This window comes from Bufo gargarizans, chromosome 3, assembly GCF_014858855.1.
Source record: "Bufo gargarizans isolate SCDJY-AF-19 chromosome 3, ASM1485885v1, whole genome shotgun sequence".
Taxonomy (NCBI): domain Eukaryota; kingdom Metazoa; phylum Chordata; class Amphibia; order Anura; family Bufonidae; genus Bufo; species Bufo gargarizans.
The window spans coordinates 89763048-89787110 of record NC_058082.1 but is presented as its reverse complement, the minus strand read 5'-3'; the positions used below and the strand labels follow the sequence as shown (position 1 = coordinate 89787110).

The following is a 24063-nucleotide window of genomic DNA, read 5'->3' as shown; positions in this document are numbered from 1 at the left end:
TTTCTTAAACGCCCTTTAGCTTACAGTAGCAGTATGTACTTCTACCCAGTGGGGTTATGCAACTGGTACCCCCATAACGTCAGCCTACCACTCCTTGGGACCTCACTTTAGTTCTCCTTCAGGGAGATTCCTCTCAGCCTTCTCTATTGGTAAGTCGCCTTTCTTGTGGCCATCACATCCATACAGTGAGTGTGTGAGCTTGCGGTGCTCTCAACTAGGCCTCCTTTTCTGATTTTGCATAAGTTCAAGGTCGTCCTGAGACCAATGCCCTCCTTTCTCCCCAAGTTAGTAGGATGGTCCTCTCTTCTGTTTGTGGTCCCTAAACGAAGTCACTGGATCAAGGTGTTGATCTGCGAGACTTGCTTCTCTTTCAAAGGTCTTAGCGCCACCCCTACGGTGATGGCTCATTCTACCAGAGCGCTTGGTGCATCTAGAGTGATACGCACGAGGCCGCTGGGCAGGTAATTGGTCCTCCTTACACACTTTCTCGTAGTTCTATAGGGGCATGCTTTTGCATCCTCTGATGCGCCTCTTGGTCACAGGGTGCTGACAGCACTCATCCTTTGTCTTCCTACCCATTTGGAGTGCTCTAGAACATCCCAAGGACTTTTCTGTGTCTTCCAATGACACGGATGAGAAAATTAGATTTCTCAGACTTTTATCCATTGGGGGACACAGACCATGGGTATAGCTTAGAGGTAGTAGTAGGAGGGACACTATGCAAATACAAAAGAGCTCCTCCTCCTCGGGCTATACCCCCCGACTCCACCAGGAGGAACCCAGTCTTTGCTTCGTGTTCGGTGAAGGAGGTTGACACGCTCACTATCTCTACACCGGTTTGTTATTTTCTTTTCTAGATGGAGACACAGGTCAGCATGGCGCTTTCCTGGTCCCCCACGGAGTGCCCGCCGCCGTTCCTTGGACGTTGCCTGGCCGCCTCCATTCCCCCCCCCCCCAGAAGAAAAGCGGATCCGGGCTCAACCTGTTAGCTCCGGTATCCCACCAGCCTTTGGGTCACCTATGCTGCCCTCCACTCAGAGCACTGCACTCCTGGAGTCAGACGTCTGAAGAGGTGAACTCTGCTGGTCACTTTCAGAGGGAGAAGACTTCAGGACAGATGAGTACTCCTCGTTGTCGTCGCGCCCCCCTACTCTCCTCTCCCCCACCTATGGGCCGTCTGGGTGAATTGGGAGATGGATGTTTCATGTGGGGGATGGGCTTGGCGGCACAGGGGTTTTATCTTGGGGTTGCTCCCTGCTCGACCGGGCATCTTACTTGGGCAATGATCTCTTGCTGCAAGAGCCTGGGACATTGTGAAGGCATAGTGAGTTGTCTTCTTTCTATTGCATCTCGGGGGCGCTGATGCAGACTCCGCCCCCCGCTCCTACCTTCCTGGGCAGCGCTTTGTCAGCGGTGGGTTCCCGTTTTCATAAGGGGTTTCCGCCACCCGCACTCAGCTTTAACCCCCGATACGCCATTTGCGGCGTCCGGGGAAGGGGACAATTCAAATAGCGTACACGTTTTTTTCCCCGCCATTGACGTCATTTTGGGGGCGGAGCCTCGCACTCCGCTCTGACTCCTTCCTGCTGACAAGCTGTGCACATCGCACTGCAGTTCCCGGCTCCTCTGCTGTTAACTCTGCGTTGCCTGGGTAGTAGGACGTATTTATCCTTTTCTTCAGCGATTTTTGTGCTGCCATCATGCCTAAGCCTGGGGCCCACCCTAAGTCTGCCAAAGCCGCTTCTCAGACCCCAATGGGGTCCTTTAAGGAGTGTCTTTTGCCTTTTGGCTGTCTCTGGTTCCTGTGCCCCCTGCCCTGCCCCTGGACAGAATCACTCCCCCCCCCCCCCTCTCTTTCCCAGACCAGCCCCCCTCTGGTCACTGTGGAGTCAACGGCCGCCGCCATGTCTAGCGCAGCCGCCGATTTGGCCCTATTCGCCAAGGCAGCCATGTCCTTTATGGAACGTATGGCAGTTCCCAATCTTGCGGCGCCAACCACTCTGTCTCCTCACAGTGGTTCCCGCAGAGGACGCCTGACTATCACGGAGCGGGACCTTCCGCCTAAGCTCTCCACTATGGTGGCTGACTTAGTAGCGGCTGTCAGGGACACCTTTAACCTCCAAGGGGATTCTCCTCCTTCCACTAGGAGGGAGTTTGCCCTTTTTCCTCCCCAAAAAATGGAGGCTGCTGCCTTTCCGGTCCATGAGGAATTTTCCGCGGTCATATCCAGGGTCTGGGACCGTCCTAATCAAAAGTTTTCTGCCACCAAACGCATGGATGCTCTCTATCCCTTTCCGGCGGACAGCGTGGAGAAATGGTCTTCTCCCCCTAAGGTGGATCCCCCGGTGGCCAGGTTAGCCAAGAATATGGCCCTCCCGGTCCTGGACGGCTCATCTCTGCAGGACGCTGTGGACAGGCGCCTAGATTCTCTGGCAAAATAAATTTTCTCCCTGGCAGGCACGTCCCTGCCTTTGCCTCAGCATGGGTGGCCAGAGCTCTCTCTATGTGGTTGCAGCGCCATCACCAGTACCTGGCGGAACAAAATGCGTCAGCTGACACACTGGATTTGGTCCTCCAGATGTCTCAGGCTTCCAAATTCCTATGCGAGGCTTCTATGGACATTGGTTCCCTTTTTGCCCGCATTTCAGCCCATGGAGGTCTGGCTGAAAGTATGAGATGCCGACGCTTCCTCCAAGCGTTCCCTTGCTAACCTCCCCTTTGAGGGTTCCAGACTTTTTGGGGCTCAACTGGATGAGTTCATCTCTGCCGCTACTGGGGGCAAGAGCACTTATCTTCCCCAGCCCAGGTCTAAGCGCTCCTTTCGGCCTAGGACTTCCGGTTTTCGGTACCAGGACTCCCGATAGAAGCCCTCCTTCAAGCCCCAGCCTCCATGGCGCCCGAGGGCACAGTCAGCCCGCCCTGCGGCTCCCAAACAGTCGGCCGCATGAAGGGGCGCCCCCACCCCTCGTGGTGGTGGGGGGGGGGGCCGTCTGCTCTCTTATCAGCAGGTGTGGAGGGCTCATGTTCAGGAAGCATGGGCTTTAGATATTGTAACGTCCGGTTACAAGATAGAGTATGCGTCCAGACCGCCGGAACGTTTTTTCCCTGCTCGCGTTCCGGGGGATCCGACCAGAGCCTCGGACCTCTTAATGGCAGTTTCCTCCCTTCTGGACCGGGGGGTTGTTACCCCCGTTTCCCCGGAGGAACAGGGAACAGGCTTCTATTCAAACCTGTTCGTGGTCCCAAAGAAGGAGGGGTCGGTGCGTCCAATCCTGGACCTAAAACTGCTCAACAAGTCTCTACGGGTGCGGAGGTTTCGAATGGAATCCCTCCGCTCCGTTATTGTTTCTCTTCTTCCAGGGGAGTTCCTCGCATCCGTGGACATCCAGGACGCATATCTGCATGTTCCGATCGCGGAATCTTACCAACGATTCCTGCGCTTCGCCATTGGTGGTCATCTCTATCAATTTGTCGCCCTTCCTTTCTGGTTAGCAACCGCCCCTCGGGTCTTTACCAAGATCCTGGCACCGGTCATGGCGCTTCTTCGTACCAGGGACATTCCTTTACTGCCCTATCTGGACGTTATCCTGATAAAGGCCCCCGCGCTTCAGCAAGCCGAGGACAGCGTCCGGATCACTGTTCAGACTCTGGAACAGTTCGGCTGGATAATCAATTTCCCAAAGTCCTCTCTCCTCCCATCCCAGAAGCTCTCCTTCCTGGGCATGATTTTGGACACCTCGTCCGCCAGAGTGTTCTTGCCAGCCTCCAAGTCCTCCCAGATCCAGGGGGCAGTTTTCCTCTCCATACGGGAATGCATGCGGGTCCTGGGTCTTATGGTGGCCTTTTTCGAGGCCGTTCCATATGCCCAGTTTCACACTCGCTTGTTGCAACAGGAGATCCTTTCCCTCTGGGACAAGACCTCTCGGGGTCTGGACGATCGCATCCGCTTGTCTCAGCGGGTTCGGGCAGCTCTCCCTTGGTGGCTGTCCTTGGTGAACCTGAGGTCAGGAGATCTTTTCTCCCGCTTTCCTGGACGATCGTCACCACCGATGCCAGCCTTCTGGGTTGGGGCAGCGTTCTCCAGTCTCGCACGGTTCAGGGGATTTGGTCGGCGGCAGAGTCTCTCCTTCCAATCAACATTCTGGAACTGAGGGCGATTTTTCACTCTCTCTCCCATTGGACTCCTCTCCTTGCGGGCCTCCCCGTGAGGATTCAATCGGACAATGCCACGGCTGTGGCCTACATCAACCATCAGGGCGGGACTCGCAGCCGGATGGTGATGCATGAGGTGACGAGAATTCTGACGTGGGCGGAATCGCAAGTTCCGGTGTGGTCATTGGTTTACATTCCAGGAGTGGACAACTGGACAGCGGACTATCTAAGCCGCAACAAGGTGGATCCAGGCAAGTGGTTTCTGCATCCAGAGGTGTTCGAAGAAATCTGCCGCAGATGGGGTCGTCCGGATGTGGACTTGATGGCGTCCAGGCTCAACAACAAGCTCCCGGTGTTCCTGGCTCGCGCCCAGGATCTGAAGGTGTACGGGATGTGTCTCCTTGGCAGGATTTCAGTCTGCTGGTGTCTCCTTGGCAGGATTTCAGTCTGCTCTATGTTTTCCCTCCGTTTACTCTACTACCGAAAGTTCTACGCAGGATCGAGGCGGAAGGGATCCCGACCGTTCTCATCGCCCCAGAGTGGCCTCGCCGCGCGTGGTTCTCAGACGTGGCTCGGATGCTGGCGGACGCTCCATGGCCTCTTCCCGACAGAAAGGACCTATTGTCTCAGGGCCCGCTCTTCCACCAGAATTTACGGTCTCTTCGTTTAATGGCGTGGCTGTTGAAACCGCCATCCTGAGGAAGAAGGGGTTCTCAGATGCAGTGATTAGAACCATGATCAGGGCAAGGAAGCCGGCTTCCTCCCGGATTTACTATCGTACCTGGAAGGCCTTCCTGACCTTTTGTGAGAGCTCGGGGTTCCTTCCCCTTCGCCTTTCCATCCCGGTGGTGCTGTCTATTCTTCAGTCCGGGCTTGAGATGGGACTGTCGCGGAGTTCCCTGAAGGGTCAGATTGCGGTGCTGGCCGTCTTTTTTCAGAAGTCCCTTGCTCTTATGGGTCCTGTGAAGACTTTTCTTCAGGGGGTGGCGCATTAGTTTCCTCCGTATGTTCCCCCTTTACCTCCTTGGGATCTCAATTTGGTCCTGCGCGCTCTGCAGGCGGCCCCCTTCGAGCCTCTGAGAGAGGTCTCCCTGACTCTTCTCACCTGGAAGGTGGTCTTTCTTCTGGCCATAACTTCCATCAGATGGGTGTCAGAGCTGGCCGCTCTTTCCTGCCAGGAGCCTTTTCTGTTTTTTCACCAGGATAAGGTCGTGCTCCGTCCGGTTCCCTCCTTTTTACCCAAGGTGGTCTCTCCCTTCCACCTTAACGAGGATCTTGTCCTGCCCTCTCTTTGTCCTTCTCCGGCAAACCCCAAGGAACGCGCTCTACATTTTCTGGATGTCGTCCGGGCCTTGAGGGTGTATCTCACGGCTACCTCTTCCGTCCACCGGTCTGAATCCCTCTTTGTGATTCCTGAGGGACCTCGTAGGGGTCTGGCGGCCTCCTAGGTCACTGTGGCGCGATGGATCCGCTCTGCTATTTCCGCGGCTTATCGCGCTTGTGGTAGGGTTCCCCCGGCTCGGATTACCGCTCACTCCACTAGGGCGGTGGGGGCTTCCTGGGCAAGGCGCAATCGTGCCTCTGCGTCTCAGCTGTGTAAGGCGGCCACCTGGTCGTCCTTACATACCTTTACGAAGTTTTATCAGTTGCATTCTCTGGCTTCGGCTGATGCTGTCTTTGGCCGCAGGGTTTTGCAGGCTGTGGTTCCTGTTTGACCGTTGGACATTCCTCCTGGCGGTGCTGATATTTTTTCCCACCCCATGGACTGCTTTAGGACGTCCCATGGTCTGTGTCCCCCAATGGATAAAAGTCCGAGAAAAGGAGATTTTTTGTGAAACTCACCTGTAAAATCTTTTTCTTGACTTTTCCATTGGGGGACACAGCTCCCACCCATTCTGCCTGTTGCAGGAGGGGTCTTCAGTTCAGTTTCTGTTTGTGGTTGGACCTTATGGCTTGGTCCGATGGTTTCCATAATTTTTTTCCTGCTCCTTCTCCTACTGCTTGTTCAACGCCTGAGTTCCTCCTGGTGGAGTCGGGGGTAATAGCCCGAGGAGGAGGAGCTCTTTTGTATTTGCATAGTGTCCCTCCTACTAATACCTCTAAGCTATACCAATGGTCTGTGTCCCCCAATGGAAAAGTCAAGAAAAAGATTTTACAGGTGAGTTTGACAAAAAATCTCCTTTTTTTTTAATTTTTATTACTCACTGTTAAATCCCTTTCTCGTCTTATTCATTGAGGAACACAGCACCCACCCCTCTTGTATGTTATGTTACCTGCATTATGCATGGCTACCCTTGTTGGGTTGTTTTCCCGTTGGTTTGGATATGTTATTTGAAAAGAACCCATCGGCAGGGGGTGGCCGAGCTGATGGTCCTCTCAACCATAGATACAATAGACTATTTGGGAATCCGGATAAGTACTGCTACCCAGGATTATTGTAAATGAAATATTTTGCCTATTATGGAAAAAGTCGAGGGTAAAATCTGAGCGTGGCAAAAACTCTATCTAGCCAAAGCAGATAGAATAGCATTGATAAAAATGATTTGCCGAATATGGATAGAGGACAACTTATTTAACCAATTTGAATTTGAACGTCTCTTCAATGACCTTTCTGGGGCCGCTCTAGAGTGCGTATAAAGCAGAAATACCTCTGGCTTTCCCATGAAGATGGAGGGCCTATCTGTGCCCTTTTTTTGCAGGGTTATTATTTAGCAGCTCAGATACAGTGGTTGAGGAGTTCAGACCCGATTAATTAATATGTAATCACTAAGTATGTAGAATGTCATGGTAACATCCTTTAGTATATTGGAGACCGTGTATATGGGAGTAAGAGGTAAGAAATGCCTCTTTTGGCGTGGTTTGGACGAAGCTTAAAAAACTACTGGGGATTTCTTGTGCCATGAATAACCTCAGAGAGTTTGTTAATCAAGGATTATAGATATTGGGAGATAAAAGGTCTTACACTGGTGGAACATATTCACTAATGGTCATCCTAAAAAAAAAAAAAAAAGAGGAGGACATAACAGGGGAACAAGTAAGATATCATATGTTTAGATATCAAATAAAGCATGCTTTTTTTATGCACGATAGATAAAAAATATTTACAAGTTAGGGCCCATAATTTTATGGATTTCTGTTACACAGTTAAGGATGGTAGGGTATCCACTGCACAAATTTATAGGAAACTAATAAAAAGTTTAGCTAATGTTACTAAGTTTAGGAGTAAAATAAGGTGGGCACAAGAACCTGGTATGAATAGTATTATTAATTGGAAGCAAATTTATAGAAAGATTAAGAAATCTTAGTTATCGAACAACCATGGGCTAGTACAATTTAACCACCTCCCGTCTGCCCATTGAATATAAACGTCCGGGAGGTGGTTGTCTCTCTCCTAATGGACTTATTAAAAAGTCCTTTCAGGGATCGCAGCTGCAGGCTAATCGTGCAGCTGCTTATCGGATTTCCCGCTGTCAGTGACAGCAGGGCAACCCTTAGAGAAGGCAGGGACAGTGCCCAGGTGTCCCTGCCTTCTAGATCGCTGTATACACAGCGCTTACCGCTCTGCGCTTCCTGTTTCCGGCCCGGTGGTCATGTGATCGCCGGTATCGGAGAGTGCAGGAGCTGTGTGAGGTCTTTCAGAGACCTCGATCAGCCTCTCTGGGGGGGGGGGGGGGTGGGGTGTATTTCTTCTGTAACTGGGGCTACTATGTCAGCCCCTGTTACAGGAGAAATCAAAAGTAAAAAAATAAATTTAAAAAAAGTTAGTTAAATGTCTCCCAGAAGTCTTGTATATAAAAAAAAAAAATATCTTTTTTTTTACATTTTTAAAATAAAATAGACATATTTGGTATTGCCGCGTCCGTGACGGTCGGCTCTATAAATATATCACATGATCGACCCAGTCCGATAAACACCATAAAAAAATAGCCATTTTTGTGACCTTGCATCACAAAAAGTGCAACACCAAGTGATCAAAAAGGCGTATGTCCCACAAAATGGTACCAATAAAACAGTCACCTCATCCCGCAAAAAATGAGCCCCTACATAAGAAAATCGGTTAAAAACAAAACTATAGCTTTCAGAACATGGACACATTAAAACAAAAATTTTTTGTTTAAAAAATTATATTATGTAAAACTTAAATAAATAAGAAAAAGTATACATATTAGGTATCGCCACGTCCGTAACAATCTGCTTTATAAAAATGTCACTTGAACGCTGTAAAAATAAATAGAAACTGTGCTAAAACAACCAATTTATTTGTCACCTTGCCTCATAAAGTGTTATAATTAATGATGTGTTTTTTCATCACATATTGTACTTCATGACCGTGGTAAAATGAAGTAAAAAAAATTCATTTTGATTAAAGAATACCAAATTTAACAAAAATTTAGAAAAAATTGCAAATTTCCAAGTTTCAATTTCTCTACTTCTATAATTCATAGTACCGTATATACTCGAGTATAAGCCGACCCGAGTATAAGCCGAGGCCCCTAATTTTACCCCCAAAAATGGGAAAAATTAGTGACTCGAGTATAAGACTAGGGTGGGAAATGCAGCTATAATGCAGAGTGTATGTGTATATAATGCACACACTCTACATTATATACACACATCTGCAAGAGGGTGACTCAGATTGATGGGAGTCTGACTCTGACTCCCTGTATTTAATGCAGTGTGTGCATTATATACACACACACTCTGCATTAAATACAGGGAGCCATCCACAGATCTCCCCCCTAAACAGTGCCATCCACAGATTCCCCCCTAAACAGTGCCATCCACAGATCCCCCCTCCCCTAAACAGTGCCAGGATGGCACTGTTTAGGGGAGGGGGGATCTGTGGATGGCACTGTAGGGGGATCTGTGGATGGCACTGCCATACACAGATCCCCCTACAGTGCCATCCACAGATCCCCCTCCCCGACGCTCACAGCAGTATATTTATAAAGTAGTATTCATCAGTATTCTTTAACTTTGGATATCTTACTTTGTCTTTACTCCGGTAATAGCAGCCGCAGGCAGTGCGGGGAGCGGCGCTCACTCACTGACGTCACGCGCCTGCTCCCACTAGGCGGCGCAAGCGCGTGACGTCAGTGAGTGAGCGCCGCCCCCCGCACTGCCTGCATTACCGGAGCAAAGACAAAGTAAGATAGTAGACTCGAGTATAAGACGAGGAGGCTTTTTGAGCACAAAAATTTGTGCCCAAAAACTCGTCTTATACTCGAGTATATACGGTAATACCTCCAAAAATAGTTATTACTTTACATTCCCCATATGTCTACTTCATGTTTGGATCATTTTGGGAATGACATTTTAGTTTTTGGGGACATTACAAGGCTTAGAAATTTGGAAGCGAATCTTGAAATTTTTCCGAAATTTTCAAAAACCCAATTTTTAGGGACCAGTTCAGGTCTGAAGTCACTTTGTGAGGCTTACATAATAGAAACCACCCAAAAATGACCCCATTATAGAATCTACACCCCCTCAAGGTATTCCAAATTAATTTTACAAACCTCATTAACCCTTTAGGTGTTCCACAAGAGTTAATGGCAAATGGAGATAAAATTTCAGAATTTCAAATTATTTTTTTTTAGCAAATTTTCCATTTTAATCCATTTTTTCCAGTAACAAAGCAAGGGTTAACAGCCAGACAAAATGCTATATTTATTGCCTTGATTCTGTAGTTTTCAGAAACACCCCATATCTTGCCGTAAACTACTGTACGGGCACACAGTAGGGCGTAGAGCAGGCATGCTCAACCTGCAGCCCTCCAGCTGTTGCACAACTACAACTCCCAGAATGCCCAAACAGCCTGCAGCTATCAGCCTACAGCAGGGCATTGTGGGAGTTGTAGATTTACAACAGCTGGAGGGCCGCAGGTTGAGCATGCCTGGCGTAGAGGGAAAGGTGTGCCGTATGGTTTTTGGAAGGCAGATTTTGCTGGACTGGTTTATTTACACCATGTCCCATTTGAAGCCCTCCTTATGCACCCCTAGAGGAGAAACTCCATAAAAGTGACCCCATTTTGGAAACTACGGGATAAGGTGGCAGTTTTGTTAGGACTATTTTTATCGTACATATGACTTTTGGTTTATCTATATTACATTTTTATGAGGCAAGGTTACCAGAAAAAAATCTGAAATTTCATCTCCATCTGCCAATAACTCTTGTGGAACACCTAAAGGGTTAACGACGTTTGTAAAATCGGTTTTGAATACCTTGAGGGGTGTAGTTTCTTAGATGGGGTCGCTTTTATGTAGTTTTTACTCTAGGGGTGCATCAGGGGGGCTTCAAATGGGACATGGTGCCCAAAAAAAAGGCCATCAAGATCTGCCTTCCAGAAACCATACGGTGTTCCTTTCCTTCTGGGCCCTGCCGTTTGGTCATACAGCAGTTCACGACCACATATGTGGTGTTTCTGTAAACTGCAGAAAGAGGGTAATATTAAGTTTTGTTTGGCTGTTAACCCTTACTTTGTTATTGAAAAAAAAACTGATTAAAATGGAAAATTTGCCCAAAAATAGCTTTTTTGGCACAGTTTTTTTTTTTACCGTGTTAATCTGAGAGGTTGGGGGGGGGGGGGATATTTTTATAGAGCAGATTCTTATGGACGCGGCAATACCTAATGTCTACTTTTTTTAATTTATTTATGTTTTACACTTATCTTTTTATAAAATTTATGAACAAAAAAAAATAACATTTTAATATCTCCATAGTCAAAGTAATTATATATATATATATATATATATATATATATATATATATATATATATTTAGTATTTATTTTTTATTTTTTTGCCGATTTATCTTTTTGCGGGATGGACTGTTTTATTGGGACTATTTTGGGGGGCATATCACTTTTTGATCGCTTGCTATTACAAATATTGTGATGTAAGGTGACAACATTTTTTTGTTCATCTGAGGGGTTAGGTCATGGGGTATTTTTATATAGCAGATTCTTATGGATGTGGCGATACCCAATGTCTACTTTTTTTTTTAAATTTATTTTAGTTTTACAAAATAATATTTTAGAAAAAAAATTTAGTTTCTCAAGTCTGAGAACCAGTTTTTTATCCGATTTGTCAGTGGCTAAATTGGGATATAAATTTAATACTCCATGGAAGTGTGGTACTCCCTGAAGCAACCGTCAATGCAGAGGCCCGGATGATCGGGGCACGTGTCACTGAGTAGTGGTGTCCTTCCGTATCCCCCTCCTGTGACACACTCTGCACTTTTTTGGGGGTCCGTCCCTTCTTTCCAGTATGGGGTCCACACCTGGAAAGTGTTGGCCAGGGACGATTCGGGCGCCTCCAGTTCCCGAGGTACTCCGGCCTGCTCTTTCCCAGTCAGAAAAGATCAGGGCCTTGAGGACTGCCTCATAGAACTGAAGGAATTTCCCTGTGTTGCCAGCGCTCTGGGACAGCACAAAAGAGTTGTACAAGGCATCCTGTACCAAGTAGACCGCAAATCTTTTGTACCATGTCTGGGTTTTGCATATAGCTTAAGGACTTGATCAGAGAGATCAACTCCTCCCATATACCTATTGTAGTCGACGATACAATCAGGCTTGAGGACCGTTGCCGTGGTACCTCACACAGGGACAGGGGTGATGCCGCGTTACCGTGAATTGTGGACAGTACAAGGACATCCCTCTTGTCCTTATATCTAACCAGCAACAGGTTTCCACTGGTAAGGGCACGGGTCGCACCCCTGGGGATAGGTACCTGGAGGGGGCGGGTAGTGAGGCCTCGTTGATTTTTCCGCACGATCCCACAAGCGGACGTGGATCTGGCGGCGAGGGACTGGAACAAGGGGATACTAGTATAAAAGTTATCCACGTACAGGTGGTAACCCATATCTAGCAGTGGGTGCATAAGGTCCCACACAAGTTTCCCACTAACACCCAGAGTGGGGGGACATTCTGGGGGTTGAATACGGGAATCTCGCCCCTCGTACACACGAAACTTGTAAGTGTACCCTGAGGTACTCTCACAAAGTTTGTACAGCTTCACGCCATACTTCGCCTGCTTAGAGGGAACATACTGGCGAAAAAGGAGTCTCCCCTTGAAATCAATGAGAGACTCATCAACCACGACCTCCCTTCCAGTTACATAGGCCTGTACAAATTTGGCCCCCAAAGTGATCGATGACCGGCCTGATTTTGTACAGGCGGTCATGGCCGTACTGTAGAGTGGGGTCTGGTAGAGGGCGTCCCCACTTAGTGTTAAACCGAATAAATTCCTAATGGGTAGTTTTATCAAAGAATAATGTCACTGGGGCCAACTACCTAAAAAATAAGTTTTAATGGTAAATACTAAAAATATACGCACAGAGGTCCCTCACATGGGGACTAATAGACATACGACAAATACAGACAGACAAATAAGAGCCAATTTGAGGATCAGACAGGGAGGCTAAATTTGGTGGTTCACCGGGGTAACAACCATATGGGTCCCTATGGTGTCCCTGACCTTATCTCAGCCCAGAGATGCACCCTAGTGGTGGGAGCACTCCGTCCCCGTACCTAACCTGCCTGTCCTTAAAATGCCCTTATAGCACATTGACCCATATGGATGTCCGGGTCCTGCAACAATGAATTAACAAAATATTACGCCTTAATTGAAGAACCAAATAAATATCTGGGTCTATCAACAAAAAGCCACAGTTAACAGAGGTAGTTATAATACTGTGAATTAAGTCTGTCTCTTGACCCATATAGATGTCCGGGTCCAGCAACAATGATTAACGAAATATTACGTCTTTAAATGAAGATCCTGATAAATATCTGGGTCTATCAATAAAAAGCCACAGTTAACAAAGATAGTTTTAATACTGTGAATAAAGTCTCAGTCTCGACGCGTTTCCCCTTAATGATGTGGTTCATCAGGAGACCATAAAAGAATATAGACAAGTACGTTGCTGCTACAGTCTAGCGGCGTACGTTGCTGCTACAATCTAGCGGCTACATGACAACGGTTCAAGCAGACCCATGATCCAAGTCCAAAATGAAAAAAAAAAAAGATTTCTGGAGCACTCCGAGGCGGTGTTCCACTGTCAGAGACCAGACATCCAACACATGAGCAATGAAAGTACTAACGATAATTATAATGTACTTATCCGGTCCTGTCGATCCTCTCCATACAGTGGTCCGCAGTCAGGGGTGCTCCAGGGGGCAAAAAAGATAAGGCTCCAACTTGCAGACCGATAATGTGACTAGTTATACCCTAAAAGGGGCGGTCCCCCATTCTCGTGCACCAACCACCATGCCTCATTACATCATGTGACCCCAAATACAGATATCGGTATGTGGGGCCTAAAAAAAAATATATAATAGCCTAGCTTGTTAAACATCCCCATCAGTGTATATGTTGGACGGTCATTATCACATAAGGATTAATAAACAATTATAGGCCTCATTATTATTATTATATATAAGAAATGTAATAAAAGGTGTACTTGGCTGGTTATTATCAAATAGGGCCCGGGCATGGTGCACAGGAGTCTTATTAGTGAGCAACCATAGACAGGGGATATAAGTCATGGTGAGATCACTAATGGCCACTCCATGGTGATACATATGGAGTAGGAATAAGTCACATATCGGATTACAAACTGTCTGCAATTGACGAGACGTAAATAAATAACTGATACAGGAAGATGGGTGATCAGCGGACCATCCTGGTGTAGATTAGTCCTAAATTCTATATGTTGACACTTCACGTGTCGATAATCTTATTATTTCTGTCATACGAGGACGAAGTAGCGGGTAAAAACAAGGATAAAAATACCGGGGGGCCAGATGCATTATAAGAAGCAAGAAAACGTAAGCTGTTCGTTCAGTCCCGCTGGAGATTGCGACTGGAACCGGAAGATCCATTCCGATTCCTTCTGGAGGATCCTGCGGTCCCAGTCGCCCCTCCTTGGTGAGGGTCTGACCAATTCCAATGCGGAGAACCTAAGAAGTCTAGGATCTCCGTGATGGACTTCCCACATATGATTCGCAAGTGGAGTGTCCTTTTTATTCTTGATATCATTCAGATGTTCAAGTATGCGCCTCCGAAATTCCCTGAAGGTTTTGCCCACATAGTCTTTCGGACATGCGCATTGGGCTAGGTAGACCACCCCCTCGCTGCGACAGTTGATAAAATCCCGAATATCAAAAATTTTCCCTGTCACCGAGCAGACATTCAGTTTGGTGTTATTGATATTCTTGCAGGCCAGGCAGGATCCACAGCGAAATGTGCCCAGTGGTTTCCGGTCTAGCCAGGTTCCTTTGGGAATAGGTCCCGAATAATGGCTATGAACTAACCTATCACGGAGGCATCTGCCCCTTCTAAAAGTTATACTGGGGCGGGGGGAAAGTCTATCCGATACGTCTGGATCCATTAAGAGGATAGGCCAGTATTTGTTGATGATATCCCTAACCTCCTGACTCATGGTGTCAAAAGTTGAGATGATCCTAATAACGTCATCTTTCCCTTTTGATTGTCTTGGTATCAGGAGAGTATTACGTTCACATAGGGATGCGTTCTGGAAGGCCGCCTTAAGGACACGTTGTGGGTAGCCCCTAGTGGAGAATCTCTTTTGTAGTTTTCTAGATTCGTGGTGAAAACTCTCACGGTCCGAACAATTTCTTCTCATGCGTAAATATTGTCCGCGGGGTATACCCTTCTTGAGACTAACTGAATGGTGGCTGTCCCAATGTAGCAGACTATTAGTGGCAGTGGTCTTCCTGAAGGTGGAGGTGACAAGACCGCCCCTGGTCTTTGTAACCCTGACATCCAAAAATGTTAGTGATTCAGGGTGAAATTGGGGGGACATTCTGGGGGTTGAATACGAGAATCTCGCCCCTCATACACACAAAACTTGTAAGTGTACCCTGAGGTACTCTCACAAAGTTTGTACAGCTTCACGCCATACTTCGCCTGCTTAGAGGGAACATACTGGCGAAAAAGGAGTCTCCCCTTGAAATCAATGAGAGACTCATCAACCACGACCTCCCTTCCAGTTACATAGGCCTGTACAAAATTTGGCCCCCAAAGTGATCGATGACCGGCCTGATTTTGTACAGGTGGTCATGGCCGTACTGTAGAGTGGGGTCTGGTAGAGGGCGTCCCCACTCCAGTAATGCCTGACAGTAGGTTTTTTGACTAGGCCCATGTGCAGCACAAGGCCCCTAAACGTCCTCATCTCGGCTGCACTAACCGGAGTCCAGCCACTGGCTCTAGCCAAAAAGGAGCCCGGGTGTTGAGCAACGAACTGTTGGGCGTACAGGTTCGTTTGCTCCACCATCAGATTTACAAAGTGGTCACTGAAAAAAAGACTAAATTAGTCGTATTCAGTGAAGCCCACTGTGGAAATCTGGATTCCTGGTTGGCCTTAAAAATCAGGAATCGCGGGCTCAAAATTCTCTGGGGTACACCAGACAAGTTCACCGGCAGGGGGCTCCGGTGGACTTAACTGGTGGGCCGGAAAACTAGTACGAGCCCCAGAGCTGCTCGTGCTAGTGTGGGCCACAGGGTTCATAGCATGGCGGTCCCCTTGCTCTGCCGCCTTGGGGGCTCATCATCGCGCATTGACCCAAGGTGCCTGCTCAATGCCGGGCAGCGGTGATGATCGGAAATACACATGACGTACCGGTATGTCATGTGTCCAGAAGAGGTTAAGTTCCGGGACATCTTGCCGTACCGGTACGCCATGTGTTCCTAACAGGTTAAATAAAAATAAATACTTCCAAGTTTGCAGAGCCACTACTTGGCCCTCCATCTACACTTTTTCATGGAACGTCACCGCTGCAGCCACGAAAATGTCAACAGAAGGGAGGACTTGACCACAGCGCTGGAATTGGCAAGGAGAAGAAAGGCAATCCTAAAGAAGGCATATAGTAAATATTTTTAGCTATTTTGACCACCCCTTAAAAAAGGATACATTCAAATTTGAATAAATTGCTAATTTTGTTAGGATTAGTTTTTTTTTAAGGCGGAGTCTGCCCTGTTTCACCCTGGGCGTTCCTACTCCCAGGCTGTAGCGCTGTCCAATTGCAGCGCAGATTTCACAGCCTGGGAGGGTTTTTTTATTCTCCCAGGCTGTGAACTCGCTGTGATTGGACACCTTCCTGGGAGAAGGAACCCCCAGGGTGAAACAGGGCAGACTCTGCCTAGTAAAACCCATTCGGTGAAGATACTGGGAGACACAGCGGGCGAACGAAGCGGTGCCCAGGGATAATAGTAAGTGCAGTGAGATCCCTGGGCGCCGCTCTATGTAGCCTGATAATTACCTATCTTACAATGTTTGGACCAATAAAAGGTCCTCTAACTCCGAAATGCTTATGGTAAAGTCTTTTCATGGAAACAGACAAGTAATCTTTCCCACAACATAATCTCTGGATTGCTTCAGCAATAACCCCAAAACAGGCAAAGGGATCGGTGACCTTACAATCACGTGGAACGTAGATGTAAAAACGAGCAGCACAGATCCGAGCAAGACCGATTCGAAGCAACTTAATCGAGTGAATCAGAATTATTCCTACTGTCCAATTAATACATCATCTGTTGTCGTTCAAAAAATCGGCACACCAGCTACTTAGCAACTCACCGAAGATCCCTAGAGCCGTCATAAAGTTTACTCACTGGGAGAGCTAGCGAAGTGCGGATTACGACCCTCCGTTCCGCAACACGTGGGACGCCACAGTGTACGCTGTGAAGTTGGTGGACTCTTATGAAACGGTGAGTAGAACTACACCTGAGTAATAAGAAACAGGACAATATCTGTCACGGATACACAACGATTGTATGGGTACAGAAATCTTGTGCTCAATTATTCAAATATCGCAATAGGTCAATCGAGAACAATAGGACGTTGAATCGATAGTACATTAACTTGTTTTTTTCCGGATAGAACAAGATAAGAACAACACAAGTGAAACTGTTTATTATCTAGCTGCTAGACAGAAGCGCTGATCGATTTTTATAGCTTTGAACATTTACACGAGTGGTATCATCAGTGTGCACTTTATGCTTGTTTTTAACCATCACGTATTTTAAGTATACAAGTAGTGTTTTTATATGTATATTTAGATTATGTCATACTTTTAGCAACAATTAAATTTGAAATTTCTCGCTCATATCATTGGGGGACACAGGACCATGGGTATAGCTTGCTGCTGCCACTAGGAGGCGACACTAGGCTGAAAGCTGTTTGCTCCTCCCCTGCAGGCTATACCCCCTCCAGCCTGGAGAGAGCATTTCAGTTTTTAGCTTAGTGTCGTAGGAGGCAGACCTCCTTAGTGTCGTAGGAGGGTGGCCCTGCTGGTGATGCATCTGAGGGTGAAGACCACAGATGAAGATAGGTAAGTGACTCCCCCTCTCAGTCAGCAGTCACTTTCCCCCAGGCTCCCACTCTCGGTGTGACAACATGCCCAGGCCCGTCCGATGAGCCGGACATCCCACAGCACCAGGGCCCCCTTCCCCCCCGCGCCCCCACCCCCCCGCGTGTGCGCGTCCGCCGGCGCCTTGTCAGCCTCGGACTTGACCGCCGTCCGCTCCGTCTCCCTCCGTTCCTCGCCGCTGCATCGCACACAGCACTGGGTTTCAGTGCGATCGCAGCCGGCACTTGGATTTGCGCAGGGCAGATGATCCATTGGCGGGTCGCCGCGATCCTCGTTAGCCGCACGGCCGGTGTTGGGGACTGTCTCTCTCTCTGCGGGCGGACATATTAGTCGGGAACATTAGGCACGCTGGCCGCGGCTGCGGTCACGTGCACAGGGGTGGGCGGCGCTAGATTCCCTACTTCAATTAGTCTGCCGCTCCCGGGCTTAAGGGGGTGGGGCTTATTATCCCGCCCTGCTGAAACTTCCTCTTCCTCCCGGCGCAGCGTGGTGGACACAGGACCGTGGCTCTCGCTCCGTTCTGGTAGGAGATAGATACCCCGTCCAGCAGGAGATCTGACCATGTCTGACCCGGCCACTGACCCCCCTCAGACAACCTGTAGGACCACTTACTATGCCTGTTCCGTGTGTTCAGCTAAATTCCCTCGGGGCCAGTCACTATCACTGTGCTCGGCTTGTCAGAAGCCTGCGCAGAGCAATCCCCCCAGACCACTGCAGCCCACAGAAGCCTTAGATCGTCCTGTTCAGGGGGAACCAGACTGGGCTAGGTCTCTGTCACGGGCAGTGGAGGACCTCTCTAAGATCTCCCATTCCACCCTTTCATTGCTGGGTCGTTTAGTGGAGAAATCGCCACCGGTGCAATCCGCGCAACCGCATTGCACGCAAACCAGAGGCAGACCTCCTAGTAAGCGCCCCAGAGCAGGCAACCGTTCCTCCTCTGACGCCTCAGCATCCCCCCCTGCTCCTGGATCCCAGTCACAGGCGTCCTCCCTGTTAGGCGACGCACTGTCTGAAGGCGAGCTTGGGGATTCGGATGCGGATATGGACCTGGAGCACTCTTCTCAGATTGCTTCCATGGTGGATAGCCTGATTTCGGCGATAAGGGACACCTTCCGGGTTCAGGAGGACCTTCCCTCCACTAGCCAACAAGGGGTGTCGTTTCTGCGTGCGAAACAGACCTCCAAGGCGTTCCCGTTACACGAAGATTTTTCTATTGTGGTTAACAAGGCTTGGGACCAGCCGGGTTTGCGTTTTGTTATCCCAAAACGTCTAGACCTTCTTTACCCCTTTCCACGCGAGACCGTGGACCAATGGTCCTCCCCGCCGAAGGTGGACCCGCCGGTGGCTCGCCTGGCGAAATCTACGACCATTCCGGTAGCGGATGGTTCTTCACTCCAGGATCCGGTGGACCGTCGCGTAGAGTCGCTCTCCAAGTCAATCTTTATGGCGAGCGGTTCGGCACTGCGTCCGATTTTCGCATCCGCCTGGGTAGCCAAGGCGGTTTCGGAGTGGTCCCTCCGGTTGAGCCAGGACATTTTGTCCAACCTCCCGCCTGCTGAACTAGAGTTGTCTGCGCTCCAAATTTCCCATGCGGGGAAATATATCTGTGAAGCGGCACTGGATGCTGGGTCGATGGTTGCCCGTGCCTCAGCTCTCACCACTTCGGTCCGCCGGGAGTTATGGCTCAAGGCCTGGAAGGCTGATTCTTCCTCTAAACACTCTCTTAAAGCTTCCATTTTCTGGGGCTCGGCTTTTTGGCCCGAAACTGGATGTAATAATAACTCTGTCGGAGTCCAAACTGCCCATCAATATCCTGGAGCTCCGGGCCATCTACCTCTCCCTTTGCCATTGGACCACCGATTTGCGGGGCCGTCCGGTCAGGATACAGTCGGACAACGCCACAGCGGTTGCCTACATCAATCACCAGCGGGGGACGCGGAGCGGTGATGGACGAGGCCGCGAGGATTCTGCAGTGGGCGGAAGCCCATGTCCCAGTGGTATCGGCGATCTTCATCCCGGGCGTGGACAATTGGACGGCGGATTTCCTCAGCCGTACGACGGTGGACTCGGGGGAGTGGGCTCTCCACCCGGAGGTGTTCGAGGACCTTTGTCTCCGGTGGGGTCGCCCGGAAGTGGACCTAATGGCATCTCGGTTGAACCACAAACTCCCGTGCTTCCTGTCTCGCGCAAGGGATCCGATGGCCTACGACGTAGACGCACTCGTGGCACCGTGGGACGACTTCAGTTTTCTGTACGTGTTCCCGCTGCTACCGCGGATTCTTCGCAGAATCAGGATGGAGGGTGTTCAAACGCTCCTGATTGCCCCAGACTGGCCGCGCCGAGCTTGGTACTCGGAGCTCGTTCTGCTCCTGGGGGACGCGCCGTGGCCTCTTCCACTCAGGCCCGACCTGCTCTCACAGGGCCCAGTCTTCCACCAGGGTTTACATACGCTGCGTTTGACGGCGTGGCTATTGAAACCTTCCTGCTGAAGAAAAGGGGTTTCTCGGATGCGGTCGTTCGCACGATGATTAGGGCTCGGAAGCCCTCCTCCGCGAAAATCTACTATCGTACGTGGAAGTCGTTCCTAAAATTCTGTGAGGACCGGGACCTCCCCTCTAGGAGGTTTTCCCTCCCTACGGTGTTGGCCTTTCTTCAGGCGGGTTTGGAGCTGGGTCTGGCCCTGAGTTCGTTGAAAGGACAGGTTTCGGCCCTTTCCATATTTTTCCAGCGTACGCTGGCGGTGCTGGGCCCGGTCAAGACTTTCATGCAGGGTGTTGCGCACACCGCGGTTCCATATCGGCCACCGTTGCATTCCCGGGATCTGAATTTGGGGCTGGTGGCACTTCAGTCCGAGCCGTTTGAACCCCTGCGAGAAGTCTCCCTCCGCAGGTTGTCATGGAAGGTCGCATTCCTAGTTGCCATTACGTCCATACGTCGGGTGTCAGAACTGGCGGCACTGTCGTGCAAGGAGCCCTTCTTGGTGTTCCATCAGGATAAGGTGGTGCTCCGGACGGTGCCGTCGTTTCTGCCGAAGGTGGTGTCGGCGTTCCATGTCAATGAGGACATTGTCCTCCCTTCGCTTTGCCCTAAGCCTTCCAATCCTAGGGAAGTGGCGCTTCATCGTTTGGATGTGGTGCGGGCCTTACGGATCTACCTGGCCGGGGTGGCCTCCTTTAGGCGAGCGGACTCCCTGTTCCTGGTTCCGGAGGGTCCTCGTAAAGGTTTGGCGGCATCCAAGGTGGCGATTGCTCGGTGGATTAGTTTGGCCATCCACGAGGCCTACCGCTCCAAGGGCAGGGTTCCTCCACCTGGTATCACGGCTCACTCGACCAGGGCGGTCGGGGCTTCTTGGGCACACTTTCACCACGCTTCGGCGTCTCAACTGTGTAAGGCAGCAACTTGGTCTTCATTGCACACCTTCACCAAGTTTTACAAAGTGCATTCGTTCGCATCGGCGGATGCTGCTCTTGGCCGTAGGATCTTACAGGCCGCAGTGTAGTGTCTCACCTGTGGGATGTGGAGTCAGTGGTTTCCCACCCCGGGGACTGCTTTAGGACGTCCCATGGTCCTGTGTCCCCCAATGATATGAGCGAGAAAACTAGATTTTTGTGAACTCACCTTGTTAAAACTCTTTCTCGCTTTATTCATTGGGGGTCACAGCACCCACCCATTGTTGTTAGTTTCTACTGAGACCAGTGGTCCAAGTTGCCGGTTGGGACTGGGGTCCGGTTCGGTTGTTTTGTTGGACTGTGGTCTTCCTGTTTTTGTTTTGTTTCGCTATGTTTCTCCTACTGCTGAAGCACAAACTGATATGCTCTCTCCAGGCTGGAGGGGGTATAGCCTGCAGGGGAGGAGCAAACAGCTTTCAGCCTAGTGTCTCCTCCTAGTGGCAGCAGCAAGCTATACCCATGGTCCTGTGTCCCCCAATGAATAAAGCGAGAAAGAGATTTTACAAGGTGAGTTCACAAAAATCTCGTTTTCTATATAGTTTGTCCCCATGTGTCACTGAATGTAGGTGTACCCTACTATATTACAACAACTTCTCACATACTAGCGAAGATTGGGTGAATCCTTTTTTAGTAGGTGCACCCTTCCCATATACTGAACAATAGGTGAGCCATTTCCTACCAATTACTCTTGATATAGTAAATATTAGCTATTTTGACCACCTCTCTTAAAAGAGGACACATTCAAAGTTGAATAAATTGCTAATTTTGTTAGATTTAGTTTTTTTCAATACATAAAAACTAAATATATTGACGACCAAAATTCACCACTACTGAATAAACACGGAGAGTCATTTGTTTATTTTGACAGTTTTTTGTTACTTTTATAGGATGCATTATGGGGAAAGGAAAGCAAAGATTACATTTTAAGAGTGGTCGGCAAAAAGTGTGTTTTAATGAAAGTCTACAGGGAAGAAGACAATAAGTGGATTGTTGACTTGAAGAAACCTTTTGACAATAAGATCTATAGTGAGATGCCCGTATCTCTTCGTGATGCCCTCGTTTTCATGGAGTTGGCAAAGTGAGTATTTCATACATGCTTAGTATCTATCCATTAAAGAATAACTAAACTTTTAATTAAATTTTTGTTAAAATGTCCCAAATGCCATAATAATACTCTTTGTAATATACTTTATTACGGCTTTTTGTATTTTTAATAGACTTTTCCCTCTCTAAAGCGCACAGGGAATCCACTTTTCTGTACACTGCTGACTGCACATTGCTGCTCCTGCCCGTGCCAGTTTTTCCTTTATCCACAGTTGTGGATAAATGGAAATACAAAGCCACCCTTAACTCTTCCTCCTTGGGTGAATCGAGACAGCTTGGAAAGGACTCATTACATGGCAGTTCCTGTTAACCCGCTGGGGCTCCACCTGTCTGACTTGGGCTTCCCCTTAGGGGCAGACTAAGAACCCTCAGGGCCTCCGGACAAAATAAATTAAGGGCCCCCTTACAGTTCCCACCCATGTTCTGCTGCAAGCCCCACCTTTGTCCCGCCTCCATGCCCCACCTCCAGCCACACCCTACACAATCTTTAATAAGCAAATTTTTGTATGGCCCCCCCCCAAGAAAACTACTGATCGTTACACAAAAACAAGCCCTCACATAGACCGAAATATAGAAAAGTAATTTTTTAAAGTAATTAAACCAAATAAAAACTATACAAGTTATTGAGCCGCAGAATAAAGACGTCATTTTTAGTGAACGCCATGATGTCAAAACCTCAAAAACCTTGGCGGAATTGTGTGTGTTTTTTATTTAATTTTTTTTAACCCACAAAGAATTTATTTTTTTCCTGCTTTCTGATACAAGACATGGTAAATTAAGTGGTGACATTTAAAAAATGCATCTTGTCCCACACAAAAAAAGCCCTCATGACTATGTGAATGGAAAAATTAAAAGATTATGGCTAATGTAAAAATGAAAATGGGCCCGGTCTTTAAGGGATAAAAGATATCAAACTACAATGTTTTATATTGCTTGCTCTTTTTGAGAGCATCAGGGTTTTACACATTTTACATACACAGCTCTGCTACACACACAGCTCTGAGTGGCACATTATATATCATTGTGTTGCACATTTTACATACACAGCTTTGCTACACACACAGCTCTGAGTGGCACATTATATATCAATGTGTTGCACATTTTACATACACAGCTCTGCTACACACACAGCTCTGAGTGGCACATTATATATCACTGTGTTACACATTTTACATGCACAGCTGTGCTGTGCACATTATACATGCCTGTCGCATACAGCCCTGCTACATACACCACACACACTACTGTGCTGGATTCACACTATACACCTATCTAGGCCCCAGCCCCCCCCCCAGGAAAATTTTGCATTTCTGCCCCTCATGATTTATGTCCATTTCTTGCCCCCCCCCCCATGTGCCAATATCATAGTGCCATCCTCTCCCCCAGCCTCCTTATGTGCCAGTATCAAGTGCCTCTCTCCCCCCCCATGTGCCAGTATCATAGTGCCACTGTGCCACCCTCTCCCCCTGCCCCCTAATGGGCCAGTATCAAGTGCCTCTCTCCCCCCCCTTTATGTGCCAGTATCATAGTGCCATCCTCTCCCCCTGCCCCCTAATGTGCCAGTATCAAGTGCCTCTCTCCTCCCCCCCTCCATGTGCCAGTATCATAGTGCCATCCTCTCCCCCTGCCCCCTAATGTGCCAGTATCAAGTGCCTCTCTCCTCCCCCCCTCCATGTGCCAGTATCATAGTGCCATCCTCTCCCCCTGCCCCCTAATGTGCCAGTATCAAGTGCCTCTCCCCCCCCCCATGTGCCAATATCAGTGCAATCCTCTCCCCCGCTCCCTAATGTGCCAGTATCAAGTGCATCTCTCCTCCCCCCTCCATGTTGCCCCAACACACCCAGCTCTGCTACATCCATACACCACAGTGTGCTGGGGCAGCTGTCATGTGTATGTACACTAGGTATCAAAGTTACCTACAGTAGAAGTCTTATATTTTTTATTTTTTTTAAGTAACTGGTAATACAG

The 24063-nt window shown here is 48.7% G+C and overlaps 1 protein-coding gene across 1 annotated transcript in view; it reads left to right on the top strand.

Moving 5' to 3' along the window:
• Positions 1-24063, top strand: part of RNF17 (ring finger protein 17) — a 229934-nt gene that overhangs the window by 93196 nt on the left and 112675 nt on the right. Inside the window, exon 12 of the mRNA XM_044288148.1 lies at positions 21879-22069. Within this exon, the coding sequence (XP_044144083.1) occupies positions 21879-22069 (191 nt within the window). The remainder of the gene's footprint in view (positions 1-21878; positions 22070-24063) is intronic.